Source organism: Sinocyclocheilus rhinocerous, unplaced genomic scaffold (genome assembly GCF_001515625.1).
Source record: "Sinocyclocheilus rhinocerous isolate Xijiao unplaced genomic scaffold, SAMN03320098_v1.1 scaffold2194, whole genome shotgun sequence".
In the NCBI taxonomy this organism is placed as follows: Eukaryota; Metazoa; Chordata; class Actinopteri; order Cypriniformes; family Cyprinidae; genus Sinocyclocheilus; species Sinocyclocheilus rhinocerous.
Genome location: NW_015652304.1, coordinates 200,768 through 218,574, shown reverse-complemented (window position 1 = coordinate 218,574; position 17,807 = coordinate 200,768). Strand labels below are relative to the sequence as shown.

Below are 17,807 nucleotides of genomic sequence, written 5' to 3'. Positions count from 1 at the left end.
GTCTTTCCTTCTGATTTCATAATCTGTGTACATCTTTGTGCTCTCTCTCTCTCTCTCTCTCTCTCTATCTCTCTCTCGTATACTACTTTTCAGCCTCCCTCTCTCTATCTCTGCAGAGTTGAGCTGACAGGGAAACTTCAGTGCTCCAAGTGCTCGGAGTCTCTTGCTGAATTATTTACAGACTGGGACCCCCCGAGTGCTTATGCCACCCCTCCCTCCCCTTTACCCCTCCCTCTCTCCTTCCCTCTCTGTCTCCTGCCATTTGCTGCTGGCAGCTTTCTCTAACTTATGTGATTTTGACACACTGACTGACTTCAGCTGTCGTGAAGAACACTATTTAGCAACGGATTTGACTGAATAGGTTTTTCCTGTCAGTTCTAAATGCAATGTGAAGGAATAACTAGGGAATACTGTGGTCTCAGTCGGCTATTAGGAAATACGAGAAACAGACATTTTCTTTGCGAAAAGAGGTGGGCGAGAATGAATATATTCACAAAGACAATATATTTTGTGCTCAACCTGATCAGATGAGTACGTACATACATTTACAATTGTTCATATGGCAGATGTTTTTTTCAGAGCTGACTTACTGCACATACAATGCATTCCAGGTTTATATTTTAGTATGGGTGATCCCTGGGAAATGGCATTGCTAGCACTATGCTCTGTCAGTTGAGCTCTTAAAACATATCCCATTGGCTATTTAACTTATGCATTAGTCCTATTATTTAATTTATTTAATATTATTATTTATTATTTATGTTTTTTCCCTTGAATTTGAGATGCCCTGGCAATGTTTAACAAAGGTTTTGGAAACACTTAAACCTCTGATGATGTAAACCGCTGATGATTCTTAGTGCATGATATCATAAGATCCTTGCACCGATGATGTACACTACTGTTCAAAGTTTAAGGTTAGTAAGATTTTCAAATTTTGAAAGTCTTTATGCTTACAAAGGTCACATTTATTTACTCGAAAACAGTAAAACAGTAATATTGTGAAATAATTCAATTTAAAATAACAGTTCTCTATTTTAATATTATAAAATGTAATTTATTCCTGTGATGCAATGCGTAACTTTCAGCAGCCATTACTCCAGTCTTCAGTGTCACATGATCCTTCAGAAATCATTCTAATATGTTGATTTGGTTTCTGCATAAAAATAAAGCGAGTAATATATATATATATATATATATGGTTATAGCTTGTGCATAGTGTATGATTAAGCACAATAGATCTGTTGTGGTTCTGATATGTTACTTTTCTCTTTAGGAACATTTATGTGTGAATGTGAAAGAGACTGAGAGATTTAACAAATTTAGCACAATCTGCTTTATTTCAGGCTTTGCACAGTCTTACATTGTACAAAGGCAAAATCTTCAGTGAACATGCGTTTTTCCCATCACATTTCTCTCATATAGATTAAACAAGAATCAATTTTAGCATCCTTTAAGATTAAAATGGAACCTGTTACCTTTAAACAAAAAGACAGATAAATGTAACTTCCCATCACCAAGACAGTGATGCCACATTCGGTACGCCATGAATCCAAGTATGACTGCACGGTCAGTAAATCCATTCGACATCCCACTATTCCCAAACTCAAACCAATCAATAGAAAGTTTTATCACGTACAGACAAGAATATTAGCCAATCAACGGCAATCTGATGAACGAGCCAGCTTCAATTTGCTGTATTGATCCGAACTAACGATCTAACCTCAGCTATCCAGGAACTGCCAATGTGTGGTAAAGTGTTTTTTTTTTTTTCAGAAGAAAAAATAATATGAGAATTCAGCTATAATTCAAAACTAAATCTACACTACGGATCCTAAAAATATCAACTGTGCAGATTCTGGCCACTTCAATGCTTTGTTTAAGGGAGTAAAATGTGTGTCTCTTCAGGGAAAGTAACACAATGGAGTGATACTGTTGCAGTTTACTGCTGCTGCCAGCAGGAGGAGTTTAGAAGCAAGTCACTCATTCAGGCACAAAATTAGATCAGTAAAATGATTGGGAATGAACTTATGAGGCCGCAAGTTCCAGCGCACTTAAACAAGGGATGAGGAAATAACAAAACAAAAGTATGCAACAGATACACATTACGTAAACTGTTGCGTTTAAACTACAGTTTCATTGAAATACATTTCCTCCTTTGGCCTTTCTAGTGTCCTGTGAGTAAAACCCTGTTTTCAAAGGAACGAAAACACAAGTTCCATTTGTTCACTTACTCCTTTCCATGCGAACATCTACATACATACAGTAAGACAAAGAGTTTTAAGCTGTGCTTTGCTGGCATGTGATTGGCAGGCTCCATGGTATTGTACATTCACATCTTTGCACCAGAGAACGCTGTGAATATGTATAAGTTCAGCATGTGTTTGTGTGTGTGTGTTTAGTGTGTGCGTGGCACGGGGTGCTGCAGGGTCATGTGTTCTGCCCCGGTGAAAGGTAGGCGCTGGGTACAGTAGTGGTGCACCACTTCTGGGATGCTTGGGAACACACAGCTGCTCTTTTCCAGTGTGTAGCCGCACTCTTTAGTCTGCGCTACGATGATGTGCACGCATCCTTGACTTGTCCTGTCGAGAGAGGGGAATAAGGATCTTATATCATCTACGTCAGCTTTTCAGGACTGCTAACTCATTTCTTGTTCTCTTGATTTCAGAGATACACAAGCATGCACTTACTTGAGGGCGATGGAGTATTTGCTGGTAGCTGATTCGCTGTCTCGCACCAGGAAGCTGGCCTCCCTACAGTGCTGCAGCTGAGACTCCGCCTCCTGACGACTCACACTGCCATGATACCAGCTGAGGAGAGAGACAGAGAGGGGAGAAAAGGGGAGGAGATTCTTATTTCTACACGGTTTGATTATGTAATATGATTAGAGAAGGTATAGAATGTATAAGAAGAGAATTAAGAGGCATTAAGAAAGATGGGCAACTGTACAAATGGATAGATTTGCCAAATAATGCATTTTAAGTGTTAAAGCAACATTTTCAAACTGAAACTCAAAATTCAAATGACAATGTATGTCCTTCTTTCTTCTGTGGAACACAACAGAAGACATTTGGAAAAAAGTCTCAGTGTTTTTGTCCATAAAGTAAAGTCAGTGGGGTCCAATGTTGTTGATGATCCCACTGACTTTCATTGAATGGACAAAAACATTTGTCAAAATATCTATATTTTATAAATATCTATATTTTTCAAAATATCTATGTTCCACAGAAGAAAGTCATGTGTTTGAAATGACATGAGGGTTAGAAAATGATGACAAAATGTTCACTTTTGAGTATGCGGCCGTGCTATATTATTAATATAGTGAAGTTACATGCACTTTCTGAGGCATGTAATAGCCATAATAATAATAATAATAATAATTTATAATAATTCATAATAAACTTAATAGTAAAATTTGCGCCCTTCATGTTTTTATTTTGTTTTATTTTGTGTCAAAAAAATTGGAATAATTGAAAAATGTTAATGTTTTTGAAAGAAGTCTCTTATGATCACCAAGGCTGCATTTATTTGATCAGAAATACAGTAAAAAACTGTAATATTGTAAAATATTATTACAAGTTAAATATATTTTAAAATGTAATTTTTTCCTGTACTTGAAAAAAAAGGAAGTCATTTTTCCTGTAATGGACTGCAGTCTTCAGTGTCACATGTTTCTTCAGAAATATTTCAAAAACATAAAAAACATAATTAATCATTTCAAATGTTATATATAAAATAATATAAAACATTATGTGTGCAAACATATACATTTTTAAATATATACTACAAAATAAAAACATTTAGAGTGCAAATTTTCATTAGAACATAATGTTATTGTGAAGATTCACAAAGTGATGACTTTCTTCTTGATATAGTCCCTGACATGTAAATTGTTAAGTTGGCCTCTATTGTAAGTGCTAATATACACAATAGCAAGGTGATTATGTTTTTCATGTCATAGCTGTTAATATACTGTATATTTTAGCACACATATTCTCATTACAATTTTATTTTCATCATTTCATTCTTTGAGTTTCAGGTAATCCAGATAAAATCACCACGTTTTTAAGACACAAACACACACCTCTGTTTCTCCAAGGGCAGGGTGGGATCAACTATTGGTGTCTCACTGTCTGGGGTGGTGCTGGGAGATGAAGGGGAAGTCGGGGACGGGGGATTCGGTCGAAGAGTTTTAGGGGTCCAGCTCTTATGTCTCAGTGTCTGCTGTTTTACAGTAGGCGAACCTGATTCTTCCTTCGACATGCGGTCTATTCCATCAAACTGAGCTGTATATAGAAAGAAACATCAACCACCACAGTGTTTATTATGGCATCTGGCAATAATGACCCCCACCCTGCTATCCCAAATGTTTTGAGCAACTGCTACATCATAAGTACCTCAATAACATGAACTGACTTCTAAATGACTGTTTAATAGTTTTCCTCATTATACTGTGTCTATGCATCAGTAATGTTAAATAAAGAAGCTGCTTCTAATATGATTGTGAAGGCTGTTACCTGACAACGCTCTAACAATCTGTTCCTTCTTCCACTCCCAGGGCAGCTCATACTCAGCCGGTGGTCTGGGGTCAGACTCAGGTCGGGTCAAGGGGATTCCCTCCAGAACCTCCTCATATGGGACATCATAGATCTGAGGGGGTCCAGAGCCTTCGCTTTCTCCTCCATTCAACACCACACACACTTTCAACAAGTCCTTCGAGCCTCGTCGGCGAATCTCTGTGTAAAGGCACACATTTACATGCGGGATCAGAACTCTTTCCAGAAGATTTCACCGGATAGGAACATTATTAGAAAGTTATTTGTGAAACATTGCCCAAGTAAACTATTTATTCTTTGGCTGTAATTACAGTGTGGTCACATTAGCTAAATCAAATCTCAATTGTCAATAGTGTACAGATGTATGAAGGGAAGATCACATAGAAGTTACTTTCAAAATAAGCAGATTTCTGTTGGTCAATACAAATTTGCATGACCAACTGTGTAATCTGTGTGGGGAAATCTTTCAGCCTTGTGAAATTCCAGATCATGTGGATTCCTATTGACTAGATTTTGTGAAAAATTTGCAGAACAAAAGTAAATGTGACTGCACCTTTAGGCTCACATTTATCAAGCTTCCACAGATTCTCATACTTACAAACCATAATAATATAACACATTCTGTTATGGACCTTGCTTTTGAGCAGCCAACCACTGCCCACTTTTTCTAATTTATCATTAAACAGGACTGAATTAATCGCTCTGTTTAACTGAAAGTGGAAAAGGATGGCCTTACTTAGAAATCACTACCTAATATGCATATCCAGATGCTTCATTTACAAGTAAATAGCCCATGTGCTAAAGATGCAGAACAAGATGTCAACATTAATGAGTTCTCTCTCTTTCTCTCACCTTTTTTATCCAATGTGTTAAATATTGCAATAATTGTTTAAAAAAATATTAAATGTAATTAGTAACTGCAATATATGACACTGGAAGGTTTTTAGAGCGAATGGCACTGTTGTCAATCACTTCATACACCAAGTGATTTTTCCCCTACATATATTTGACACATTCCTAACAAATCATTGTTTAACTGTTGAAAGAGCAGCTAGGTAGAAGTTTATTCTATGAAGCAACTCTTTTTTTGAGCTCATCTTACAAGTGAGTGAAACCACAGGAAATTATGATTAAGTCAAAGATGAATCTGTAGTATACCAACAAATACCAAGATAAATCATAAGTCTTTGTAATCATAAGCAACAGGCAGCAGAACAAAAAACAGGACTCAGTTTTTGAAAGATAATTTTCAACAACAACAACAACAACAACAAAAAAGATGAAATCAAGGCTATTTTATGAGGCACTTACAGTAGTTAGGGGGGATTTATTGTTAGGATATAGCAGCAATGTGAAGCTAAACATTTGATCATTTAAACATTTGCATCAACTTTTCAGTTAAAACTTAAGCTCACGATTTTCTGTAATAATTTGCCTTTGTGTGTTGGTTAACTATTTGGTTTAGTTTAGATTTTACATTTAGACTGAATATTTAAATGTTTTTAACCTATAAATAATTTAGATACACATTAAAATATGAAAAGGGGAAAAACGAAACCTTAATACACGACACAAAACATATAGAAACCTATCTTGTATATAGACATTTTAAAGAAAAACAACTTTTTCTGTGAAGAAAATAAAAAAAATATAGCATTTTATATTATCCTCAACCATAATTGTATAACAGTGTCTTTTCAGTTTAGTGCATTTTACTTTCATCTCAAACTCCATGTACTCATGCACCTATTCATTCCTCAAGATTTAAAGTTCAACGTCAACAAAACATTGCCTGGAGCTCCATCGTTCTCCCTTCACTCACTGTTTCTTTGCTGTCACTTTGTGTCTGGCCTATTGTGTGAGAAAACAATGGTCATACCAGGGGAAAGTCAGACCGAGTCTGTGATTGGCTGGCTTAGCCTGCCACTTCCTGAGTTCTGGGAAGTGATTGGGGGGAGTGAGGAGTGTTGGGGGGTCTTTCTCACATAGCCAGGCATACTGTGGGGATGGCAGGGGTCAACTTCCTGTCCATAGAATGGGGCAAAGGAAACACAGACAGGAAACAGGAAGCAGAAAGAGGAAACTGCACCCATTGTCCCAGCACAACACAACCGTGGAAACCACCAAAGAGGGGAGAGAGAGGGAGCCGTGATTTTTTATACCCTTCAAATCCCTGAAAATCTACTTGTTACACCTACAAACACTGTGTATAAGAAATGTTTTAGATGAATAAACGATTATAAGAAAGAGCAGTAAAGAAGAGGTGATGTACCTGTAATAATGAGCTGGGCATCATAAGGTTCCATGTAACCATCATTCTCTCCTTCTCTTTCAGCCTCTCTCTGTTCCCTCGTTTTCTCAGCATCAAATGGGTCAGCATAGTCCTCCAGGATGATCTATTACAAATCAGAAGAAAAGAAGAATAGAAAGGGATATCTATGATTTTTGTTCATGTCTACAAAAGATGATACACCCTCAAAAGTAAAGAAATATTCAGAGTTTAGATTAAGTTCAGCTCAATCAAAAGCATTTGTGGCATAATGTTGATTACAACAAAAAATTATTTCGACTTATGCCTCATTTCTTAAAAAAAAAGAAGAAAAAACAGAAATCAAGATTAGAGTGTGGCCCTTACTATCTAAGTAAATCGTGCCAATTTCTGGAGGATTTAAAAACAGAAATGTGAAGCTTAAAATATTTGTAAAAGCACTTTTAATTGTTAATTCTTCTGTTAAAACCTGTGTATTATTTGAGCTGTAAATTTGTTCTCTTAAATTTTATGGTTGTTTTAGGGTTTAGGCATTACATTGTTATGGTAACGAACTACAATTGGATATTACTACACAGAAAAGGTTAGTAAACAATGTTTCCCACTAAAATAATGTTAACATGCTTGAGACTATACGAAACAGTGAGTATTAGTATTGATGAGTATTTTAATGTTATGGATCCGCCCTATTCCATTTGTAAATGCCTCACAGTAACCCTGATTTTTTTTTAAGAAAAGGAGGAAAAGTTGAAATTAATTTGTATTAATCAATTTTTCTTTCTGTTTCTAACCTTTCTTTCAGTGTTGCCAAGTCCGCAGTTTTCTTGCAAAATTGGGCAACTTTTATACTGTTGCCACGTTTTTTTTGTTTTTGTTTTTTTCCGGGTTGAAGTGAAGCCCCTCAGAAAGTGATTTTAATAGTCAATTTCTCCCACAACCCAATTGGTCTAGTTTTGAGTACAATTTGGGGTGGTTTTGTTATGCAGACCTGGCAACCCTGCTTTCTTTACATATCAATGTAACATTTGAAATTACATATCAAAGTAATCAATGTAATGCCAAAAGTGCTATTGATTGAGCTTAAGTTTAGAGGAACTTACAATATTCTGTAAATACTATGATACAAATGTTCGCTAGTGGAGGTGCCGCAATCATCTACTTCAGAAATAATGCAAACCCAGCTAAAAAAAAAAGGGCATTTAGTCAAAACCTGGAGTTAAATTACATCTTGTGGAATTCTTTGTTCCATCTCATAAATGAAGAATCAGTGCTTCTTTAGCTGAAGAGCTTATGCTTATTCTCCAGCCCATCTTTCCCCTTTCTTTCTCTGATTCTCCCTCTGGGCGTAATTTTTTGTGTGTGTGTGACCTCATGAGATTCTGATTTCTGTGCTATTATGTTCAAAGTGTAGCTAGAGGGGATGTCCGTAAATGGGAGAGGATACAGTCTATGTATCAAGTGACATAATTCTTCAAACACTGCCTTCACCAGGGACTGGAAGAATGGGATGGAGCTATTGTGTTATGTATGCATTGTATTCTTTGCGTATTTGTGAGCAAGGGTGTGTGTGTATGCGAGCACAAAAGTGTGTTTCCCACAAAGACAGAGAGAAGAGTGTGTGCATGACTAGGAAAAGAGACAGGAAGAGAGGCAAGGAAAGGGCTTTCATTGTGTTTGTTGATTTTCAGCTCCACTGTGTCTACTTATAATACAGCAGTTCAATGAAAAAAGCATATAGGGAGAAAAAGAGAGAGCGGGGAGGGAGGAAAGAAAGATACAAAAGAGAAAAGAGTGGGCTGAGGGAGGGGAGAAGATATTGCTTAAACAAAGAACTGGAAGAGAGATATTGATCTCAATTTTCAAAACAAAGACGTTTGTTTGGTTCTCACAGTCAGCAGTATGTCATGTACTAATAAGAATCCTCTCTGAGGCCTACTTTATCACTCAGATCAGGGCTATTCTTCCTTTATCCCTGCTAAAAACCCATCCTAAAACCAGCCTATATGCTGGTCCCAGTTGGTTTGAGCTGGTCTTATTTCAGTTCATCTGCAAGTAGACCAGCATGAAAGTGCATAATACCCAAAAACTAGCAAAAGAACAGTGATTCCAGATACAAGAACAATATTTGGTTCCCCAAAGAACTTTTCAGTGAGCAGTTCTTAAAAAGCAGTTCTTTTTTCCCCATAAGTGTGAAGAACATTTTAAAAAGTCTAAACTTTCCCACTATAAAGAACATTTTGTAAAATTGAAAGGTTCCATGGATGTTCAAGGTTCTTTGTGGAACCATAAATGGTTATAACACACATATAAACACGTATTTTTAAGAGTGTATTTTGCTTTTTGTCCAGAGATGACTTTAAACATTTTCTTGAAAAAAAAAGTGCATGATATAATTATTATTCATTGCTTGTTTAGTGGTGTTGCCTCATTCTCAGACTTACCGTTTCTGTTCTGATTGGTGACTTGGCCCTCTCGCTGTCTGGAGATGATCCTCCTGCACTGGATTTTGGATCATTAACCTTGATCATTCTGCTCATGTACGCGTCAGCAAGACTGGTGGTCCGCAAGGTGCGATGGTCTTCAAATCCCTCCATTTTGGTGTGTTTCTTACTTTTCCCAGGGATCAGAATTTCCCATATCTTCCCGTCTTTTAGTGAGCCGGTGCTGGAGTGGTTCCGTCCCAGCTCGATAGCCGAATTTTTACGATTTCTTCCGTGAAGAAGCGAACCCACACCACCTCCACCACTGCCACCGTTTTCCGCTCCAGCATTTTTACGCAGACTCCCCTTCGAACCAGTACCGACAGTCAGAACCGGTTTGGGACGGGACTGAGTTCCCGATTCCGAAGCAGAACGGATGCGGTCGGATCCAGTCTTCAAACTAGTTGGGAAATCTTTAAACCACTTCGCCATGGTGAATACGCACAGGTGTCCGCGCCTCTCTCCATACACACGCTCAACTCCTTTAGGAATAATCGGCTTCTACAATATCACTGACTATGGCCCTTTAATTGATTTTTGCCTAAATTAACAACACTTTAACGCGCCGTTCAGGTTCAGGCTGTTCAGTGCAAGGTTGTTTGTTTTGCTTTAAAAAAAAATAGATTTTTTTTTTATTTTATTTATTTATTTAGGCTAATTTGTAAAATTTGTAAAATTGATTTAGGGAAAGGTTCCGAATATTAAAATTCATTTTAGGCTATGTAATCTTGTTTACAGAATTTATCCCATTCGTATTTCTTTTCAGGAAACTTCTTACACTCACAACTATACTACGATTCTTCACATTGGAATATAATGTCTTGTTTTTGTTTGCTCCCAATTATTCCCGCAAGATAAAGAGGAGTCTCTGAAGGGCATAAACGCGGAAAAATTTAAAGTTTTTCTTAGCTCTCGCTGAAGATCCCATTCCCGGTATATCCACTGCAAGCGACAGTCTAAATGAAGTGAAGTGGATGTACATGTACGTGCGTTTGTGCTGCAGCTGTGGGTGGGGGTGGATTATGTGCCTCTGCAGGCAGCTACTCTTCCCCTAAATGGGAACTTTTCATTTGCTGGGCGCTACCCACCTGTAGATGCAAACCTACTTAATATTGCCTACTCAGTAACTACATTTTAAGTTTTTATCAAATGTTTACATTTACTCGACACACTCTTTACTCCAGTGAGTAGGCTATTTTACTCCAGTCAGTGAAGGTCAATTTCTGGTAAAGGCAAATAAATAAATAAATTGACATTTCCATCGTTGTACTCCAGGCTAATCCAGTAAAGGTCAATTTCTGGTTAAGCAAGTAAATAAATAAATATACAACTATAATAAACAACTATTTGACTTTTCCACCGTTGTTGGCCACGAAATAAAGATAATTGAACACATGTTGCCCTAATAGCGGGACATGTGGTCACATGGATTAAGTTGTCATCTGTAAATAATAGGTCTATAGACTTTTTTAGCTTAATTTAAACAGTAAATTTGAAATAAAATGTTAAAAAATAATAATGAAAAAGCAACAAAAACAATAATAAAATAAAATGTAACAAATATTTAAATATGATCTTGTTCTTAATTGATAATTTGATAATTGATAATTAATTAAAAAAAACTATAAACATCTAAATGCTGAAAAATTAGGCCTATTGTGCAAGACACTACCACAGAGGGGCAGCAGTTTACACCGGGTAACTGGCCCAAGTTAGGCCCTACTTGTAAGGGCAGACACATGGGCAATTTAAAGTTATTTACACTGCCTCCATCTAGTGGCTTATTAAAAATAACATCCATAATTCATTGATTAGACGTAAACATTAATTATTTAATTATGCTTTCATTTAATTAATTAGACACAATACACTTGTCTGCTTGAAAACTAGATAGGCTTTTTTTTTTTTTTTGCAAAGTTTTAAAATTGATCTATTCGGCACCGACTTTACTTACTTTACCTAGGCTACCTACTGTATATGGTTATACACATATTTCTATTTTTTGCATTGTTTTGAAAAGATAAATGACTCAAAATACTGGAAGTTGAATGGGCCTACTTGATACTCTGCCCACACGTGACTACTGGTGGTTACCACGGTGAAGAGTAACAGTATTTTCAAGAAGCTCATCGTGGAACGTCTTGTAAAATGTATTGTAAAGCATCTGAACCTGTTTTTCCAGTTATTGAAAAAGATCAAAGGACAATGAAATCCAGATGCAACTGAATTACAAGACAGTAGGCTACACACGGTACATTTACACTCATCGGCGGACCAACTAACTAGTATAACCAGTTGCACTCAGATTCTGCACTATTTTTGATTGTAGGCTACTTTATATGATGCGCATTTCTCCATTCTGATTTTAATGCATTTTATTTACAAAACCATCTATTTTTATGATACATCCAAACCCTGTTTTGCACCGGAATTTCTCATCGATATATCACATTTTATCGTATCTATATAGTCTATCTACAAGACCACGTCAGTATAAATAACATTCACAACTCTATTTGGATACAGGGCCTATCGAATTGCGCAACAAGCAGTTAGCCTACATGAGCGTGCACGTAGAAGTTTAAGCCCACTGTATCAATTTAGTGACAAAACTAAACTTTCCCGTCTTTAAATCATATAATTATATTTACATTTCACTGTTCCACAGACAAACTAGTTCCAGATTTAATTGTGATTGACACACAAGCTCACCAATAACGAAACAGAAATGGTTTCACGCGTTCCACCCACGACGCCACTATCAGCCAATGAGATTATCCTCACGCGCAAAGTGGGCAGGGCATGTGGTATCGGTCTGAAAGGTAACAGGTTGTCTTTAGCAAATGTTTTCCCTTGGGTTTATTAGTAAGAGCTGTCACATTTAAAGAGGCCTTCTTTACTTTTACGCTATTAGTTCTCATGTAGGAGAACCACAGGAGGAAACAGAGGAACATTCAGCAGAGTGAAATATAAACTTTGCCTTAACATCAGGTACGTTAAATGTTATTTTTGTCTCGCTAAACCTGTTAGCCTGTGACTAGAAATTGATTCTAAGTTGTTTGTCGAGCAGATGCTCCAACTCATTCTCGAGCTCTACTTTCTTCCACTGGGAGTGACACTTGTTTCGCTCGCATACTGAGGTATAGCCTAGTAGTATTTTGTGTTTTTCTTATGTGGTCTTCTCTTCTCTGAAGATGGATTAAAGTCTGCCCAAAGGATTATTGTCTAGCCCGCGTAATGACAGTATTTTTCATTAGTTTTCGCTGAAAATGAGCGCTTCGCCCCGAGAGACTTCGTAACCCATTGAGTTTCGCACATAGCGCAGGTGCATCGCCAGGTGAACACCTGCGCTTCTCGCTTTGGGGGAAAAAAAAAACTCATGAAAGAAAAGCTTGACGTGGCAAACAATCCCGCTTTAACAGTGTTGTGATTGTTTACCTCCTCGCCACAGCCCCGAAAGTCCGCTAAACATTTAAAGTCTGGTTTGAATAGCTCAATTTTCATTCAAATGAAGAACGAGTTTGTGTCAAACATGCCGTGAGCGATCAGGTTACTGTGTCAGGTAGGCTGTCAAACGTGTGTTTATGTTTAAAGGGGCTATTAAATGAAACAACAACCAACTTTTAAGTAAATTAAAGTGTTATATTTGATAGCCTACATAGCTCGTTTGGTAGCTAGCTCCTTGGTCATGTTATCCAGACGTCAGGATCTTTAGAGATTTGAAACCGGCGACTCAGTGCAGAAGAATTTTATTGGCCTGGGTTTAACAGTGGCACTTAAACTCTACAATATTACTCATTCTCAGTCATTCAAATAATTGCTTCACGACCTGTTTTTGTTTTATCTACCCCCACAGCTCCATTGGTAAGGCTCAATATGAAATGTGTTATTTTTATCTAATGTTGGATATAATTCAGTATAATCATTGATATTATTAAAGTGGTCATTATTACAGTGATGTAAGGTTAAGATGAAACGAGTATTCATTTTCTCTTTGTTATTTAGGCTATCTTATGGACACTTTTCACAGACTGTGACAAGTTTCCACTATTATTAACTTTTGAAAATCTAGCAAAGGTTTTTTATATTTTCATAAAAAAAAAGTGTAATGTACATTTATAGCACTATGTTTTGTGTTCACTTACCTTGGCATTAAATTACACAAAGAAATTAATTTAAAACAATACAAACTAGTCAACGCAGCCGCATGAATGTTTCTAATACAGTAGCTGAGGGCAAATTTGACATCTTTCTCACATTTGATCAACGTAATAAATTTCTGAGATTTTTTTCCTCTTTTTGAAAGTATTGGAAATGCTAAAGTGGATTTTTTTCTTTTGCTATTTGAGCAAATGGGAATGAAAAAAATAAATTGTTATAGTTTCTGTTCACCACTGTAAAAATTTACCCAACTATGACAACTTCCGCTTCCGAGAACCTTGAAAATGTAAGAAGTATCTATTTTGAAGAGTACATTTTTGTACTCTAAAACTTTCTGAAATGACAGTTTTCTCTGTAGTGACATACTGGACTGCTCCAATCATTATAATGATTGGCAAAAAATGCAAAAAAAAGAATTTCTTTTCACCACTGTAAAAGTTTACCCAACTATGACAACTTCCACTTCTGAGAACCTTGAAAATGTAAGAAGTGTCTATTAAAGGGATAGTTCACCCAAAAATGAAAATTCTGTCATTAATTACTCACCCTCATGTCGTTCCAAACCCGTAAGACCTCTGTTCATCTTCGGAACACAAATTAAGATATTTTTGATGCATCCCGTGAGCTCTCTGACCCTCCCATATATAGACAGCAAGTGTCCTTACACGATCAAGGTCCAGAAACGTAGCAAGGAGATCGGTAAAATAATCCATGTGACATCAGGTGTTCAACCATAATTTTATGAAGCTACAAGAAAACTTTTTGTGCGCAAAAGAAAAAAAATTACTTTATTCAACAATTTGCATCAAAAATATCTTAATTTGTTTTCCGAAGATGAACAGAGGTCTTACGGGTTTGGAACAACATGAGGGTGAGTAATTAATGACAGAATTGTCATTTTTGGGTGAACTATCCCTTTAAGAGTACATTTGTGTTTTCATCATCTTTCTTTCTTTCTTTCTTTTTTTTTTTGATGTCATATTTTTAGTGAATTTCATCTCTAAAACTTTGTGAAATGACAGATTTCTCTCTAGAGACATATACTGGACTTATCCTATCATTGTAATGATTTTAAACCTCACCCACTCTAACTAAAATCGACTGCCAGCTCGAATTCAGATCTGCCTCCATCCAATCAGCTGATGAATTGAACCAAGCCTGCCCTACTTTTTTTTTTTTTTCCTTTTCAATATTCCGTTTCACTCAAATGCACGTCACATACAGATGAAAAGATCTGTCACTACTTTCATTGCCATTTCATTGCAACCATGAAAAACAGTTCTGTGGGTGAAAAATTTCCCTAATGATACACATGAGCTTTTGATTTTAACAATTCTGGTTAGAATTATGGAGTAATTTTATTTTTATTTATTTGTTTTTTACTCCTATTTTTTATATAATTTTGGTGAAATTATTTATATATATATATATATATATATATATATCTTTCTAGTAATATGTATGCCGGACTCCAGTCATTTAATTCGCTTAAACCCTGGTACTTTAAATGGAAAAACAATCAGTTCCGTGGGTGAAAAACCTACTCACCATAAGTAGCTTCCCCCTAATGACACACATGAGCTTTTTATTTTCATATGTTTTAATGATTCTGGCTGCAAATATGGAGGAATTTCCCAGAGAAATACCTAATAGCCCATTTATTAATATGAAATCCAATAAAGTAGTAATTTATGTTTTATAGGTTTTAAGCAAAATCTTTCCAACTACCCCCTTGAACCCACTAAAGTCTCTTTAGTACTCTTTAGAATCTTTGGAATTAATTAAAAGTTTACTTTTCATTTGAACCATTGTTTGCGCATATTAGATCATAAAACCGAAATGTATTGTTCTTGCATCTCCCATATCACACTGGCATCTTGGTTATTGACCTATGCCTACTTTGTGCTGAGCCATAGACAAACATAATTTATTACATGTATATGAGATGTTAATCCTCTAGTGTGATTCACAGCTGTGAGTCATATCTTGCTTCAGTTTTTCCAAGCTGAAGTTTTTTCAGTTTTTCCAACACATCACATGCGGGTATTAGATAAGATTTCTTCGTATTATTGTGTGGGTTTCTGGAAGTACGATTTGTGTTTGGCAACAATGAAGCCTGTTTTAGTCATGCTGGTGAGATCCATTAGACACACAGAAGAAGAAATTCTTGTTTGTCTATGATTGAAACAAGAAGAGCGACTGAAGTTCAGGAAGGGAGGGGGGCAAGAAAGGAAAGAGAAGATTGAGAGGGAGTTTGGCAGGAGACAAAGAATGTAAAGGGGAGTCCAACACTAATGGAGGGATACCGAGAAAGCTTAAGATAGGCTACATTTTCTCAGATGCTTTCTCACAGCAACTTGAGTGCTTAATTTGTAGATTAATCTAGATGAACTCTACATCTCACCTCTGTCAGGTAAATCACCCCAGAGCGAATATCAGTGATTGGTTTACCCTTCTTAAATTAATGGAAACTATCAGAGATTCAGGTTGTGTTTCCCATCAGACTGCATGTCATACTTGTAATATACACCGCCGGTTGATTTCATAAGTGTTACTGAAGTATGCTGAGAGGTTGTTGTTGAAAACCTAAAGGACTCTGGGAATGCTAAGCATGCTTGTTCTCTACCTCCCGTGTTAAGTGAATTCTGACCTGAAAAAAGTTGACTGAAGTCATATTTTATATTGATATGAAGTCTGATGCAATGCATGTCTGAGCAAAATTAAACACGCTCTGATGCACTGATTGTAGTCGCATTGATTTGGTTTGTAATAGTCAGCGGAGACAATACAAACTATACTGACTGCACAGACGTCTCCTGAATCCTAGTGCCTCAGTTTCCTGCTAATTCTATTAATGTTCCACATCTGAGAGCTCGGCAGTCCCGATTCAATTTAAGATCGGAGAATTCAGTTTGATGGGAGAACAGGAGGTTGCAGACTCTGAGCTGTGGACAGGTGTCCCTGGAGGGTTTGGTCTGGTGTGAGGAGGTTTAGTTTTTTTTTTTAGAAACATAGTTTTTTTTCTTTAGAAACGTGGTTCATTAAGACTTGCTAATTGGACTGTTTGTTGTTGCATTATCTCCCTGAGCAGGTGAAATGAGACGTGGAAAGTACAGTATGTGTCTGTCCTAATGTGTAAGTGTATAATATTCTGTTATTTTGACAATTTCAATGAATGGGCTACATTTTGGCTGTGAATGTGTACAAGTAAGACGGTCGAGCATAGTCTAGATTTGAGTTATATCTAACTATACTATAACTTTTTTGGACTGTGATAAATACTTGCGAATTAGTTGGAGACAGACACTTTTGGTTTGGTAAGTTATCATCACATTATTAGGGCTCAATAATGGTCTGTTCACATCAGGAAAGATAACTATAATTTTAGCATCTACACCAATGGGTGATATAGTTCTGTTTATTATAAGCCTGCACCGCAGTTATGTTGTCTACCACCTTAAATGCTCAAGCTGTTCAAAGTCACGTGGATTCTGATTGGCTGTCAATGTTTTTATAGTTCATCAGCTGGAAGAAAAATTTTCTGAATGTGATTCCATCGATATTGTTCCTGTGTGTGGACTATTCTCAGAAATTATAAAGATTACTAAAACTTTATAATTAATGATACTATGTGTAGATACTGGTGCTAGTACACAAAAAAAGTTGTTGTGCGTATAAACTGTTTTATGTGGATAATTTGGAACACAAGTGAAGTGCAAAGCTTAAATAATAGGCAAGCAACCAAATGTTACATTGCAAATATGAAACCATTTGTATTCACCCTTCACCCTTAACCTTTCTGTCTATCTCTACTTCTGTCCATCAGAGTGAAAGTAGGACACAAGTCCTGTACGGCTTCTTTTTTTTAATACAGAATCTGCTAATCTCCTGTTATTTTACACTGTTGGTAATTCAGTGGTGCAGATATGCTGTATATTAGCCTATGCATGGATAAAGAAAATAAAGGATTGTGGGGTAAATGTTCTTATTAGCATATTTATGAATTTATTATAATAAATTCAAATTTTGCAACTGTACACAATCCATGAATGTATAATGAGACAGGCATTGCTTGTTTTATGATTGGTTCTCAGTTGCTAAACAACTCGCTGTGACCTTCTTGCACACCATTGTTTCACATTGTATACCTTTTGTCATTGCTTTTCAGAAGTTTTTCTAACTCGGGAGTTAAATTTACTAGGAAATAGGAGAGAATGGATAGAATGAGATGCGATAGGTTCAGTGAGGATAATACTTTATTCATCTCTTGGGGGGGGGGGTTAGGCATTGCATTGCAGCAGACATAAAATATAGAATAGGGCAAAATAATTAAATAAATTAAAA

General features: G+C 36.5%; 2 protein-coding genes across 3 annotated transcripts in view; one reads left to right on the top strand and one right to left on the bottom strand.

Annotated features, from left to right (window-relative positions):
* Window positions 1-1,318: 1,318 nt before the first annotated feature.
* Window positions 1,319-10,249, bottom strand: she (Src homology 2 domain containing E). The gene is made up of 6 exons (XM_016520613.1): window positions 9,264-10,249; window positions 6,826-6,949; window positions 4,515-4,733; window positions 4,082-4,283; window positions 2,688-2,807; window positions 1,319-2,579 (listed from the first exon to the last, which is right to left on the bottom strand). The coding sequence occupies exons 1-6, from the start codon at window positions 9,732-9,734 to the stop codon at window positions 2,396-2,398; spliced, it is 1,320 nt and encodes a 439-aa protein (XP_016376099.1). The 5' UTR covers window positions 9,735-10,249; the 3' UTR covers window positions 1,319-2,395.
* A 1,888-nt stretch (window positions 10,250-12,137) lies between these two features.
* The window catches only part of LOC107714679 (cingulin-like), a 30,615-nt gene continuing 24,945 nt past the window's right edge, over window positions 12,138-17,807 (top strand). For both annotated transcript variants that reach the window (XM_016520612.1, XM_016520610.1), the window contains exon 1: window positions 12,138-12,293. The gene's annotated coding sequence lies outside the window, so the exon portion shown is untranslated. The remainder of the gene's footprint in view (window positions 12,294-17,807) is intronic.

Excerpts from the sequence above, each read along its gene's own strand:
- she (XM_016520613.1), bottom strand. The coding sequence starts at position 9,734 with ATGGCGAAGTGGTTTAAAGATTTCCCAACTAGTTTGAAGACTGGATCC. Across the intron at positions 4,734-6,825 it reads TGCCCAGCTCATTATTACAG|AGATTCGCCGACGAGGCTCG; the intron begins GTACATCACCTC and ends GCCTTTACACAG. Across the intron at positions 2,808-4,081 it reads CTGCCCTTGGAGAAACAGAG|CTGGTATCATGGCAGTGTGA; the intron begins GTGTGTGTTTGT and ends CTCTCTCCTCAG.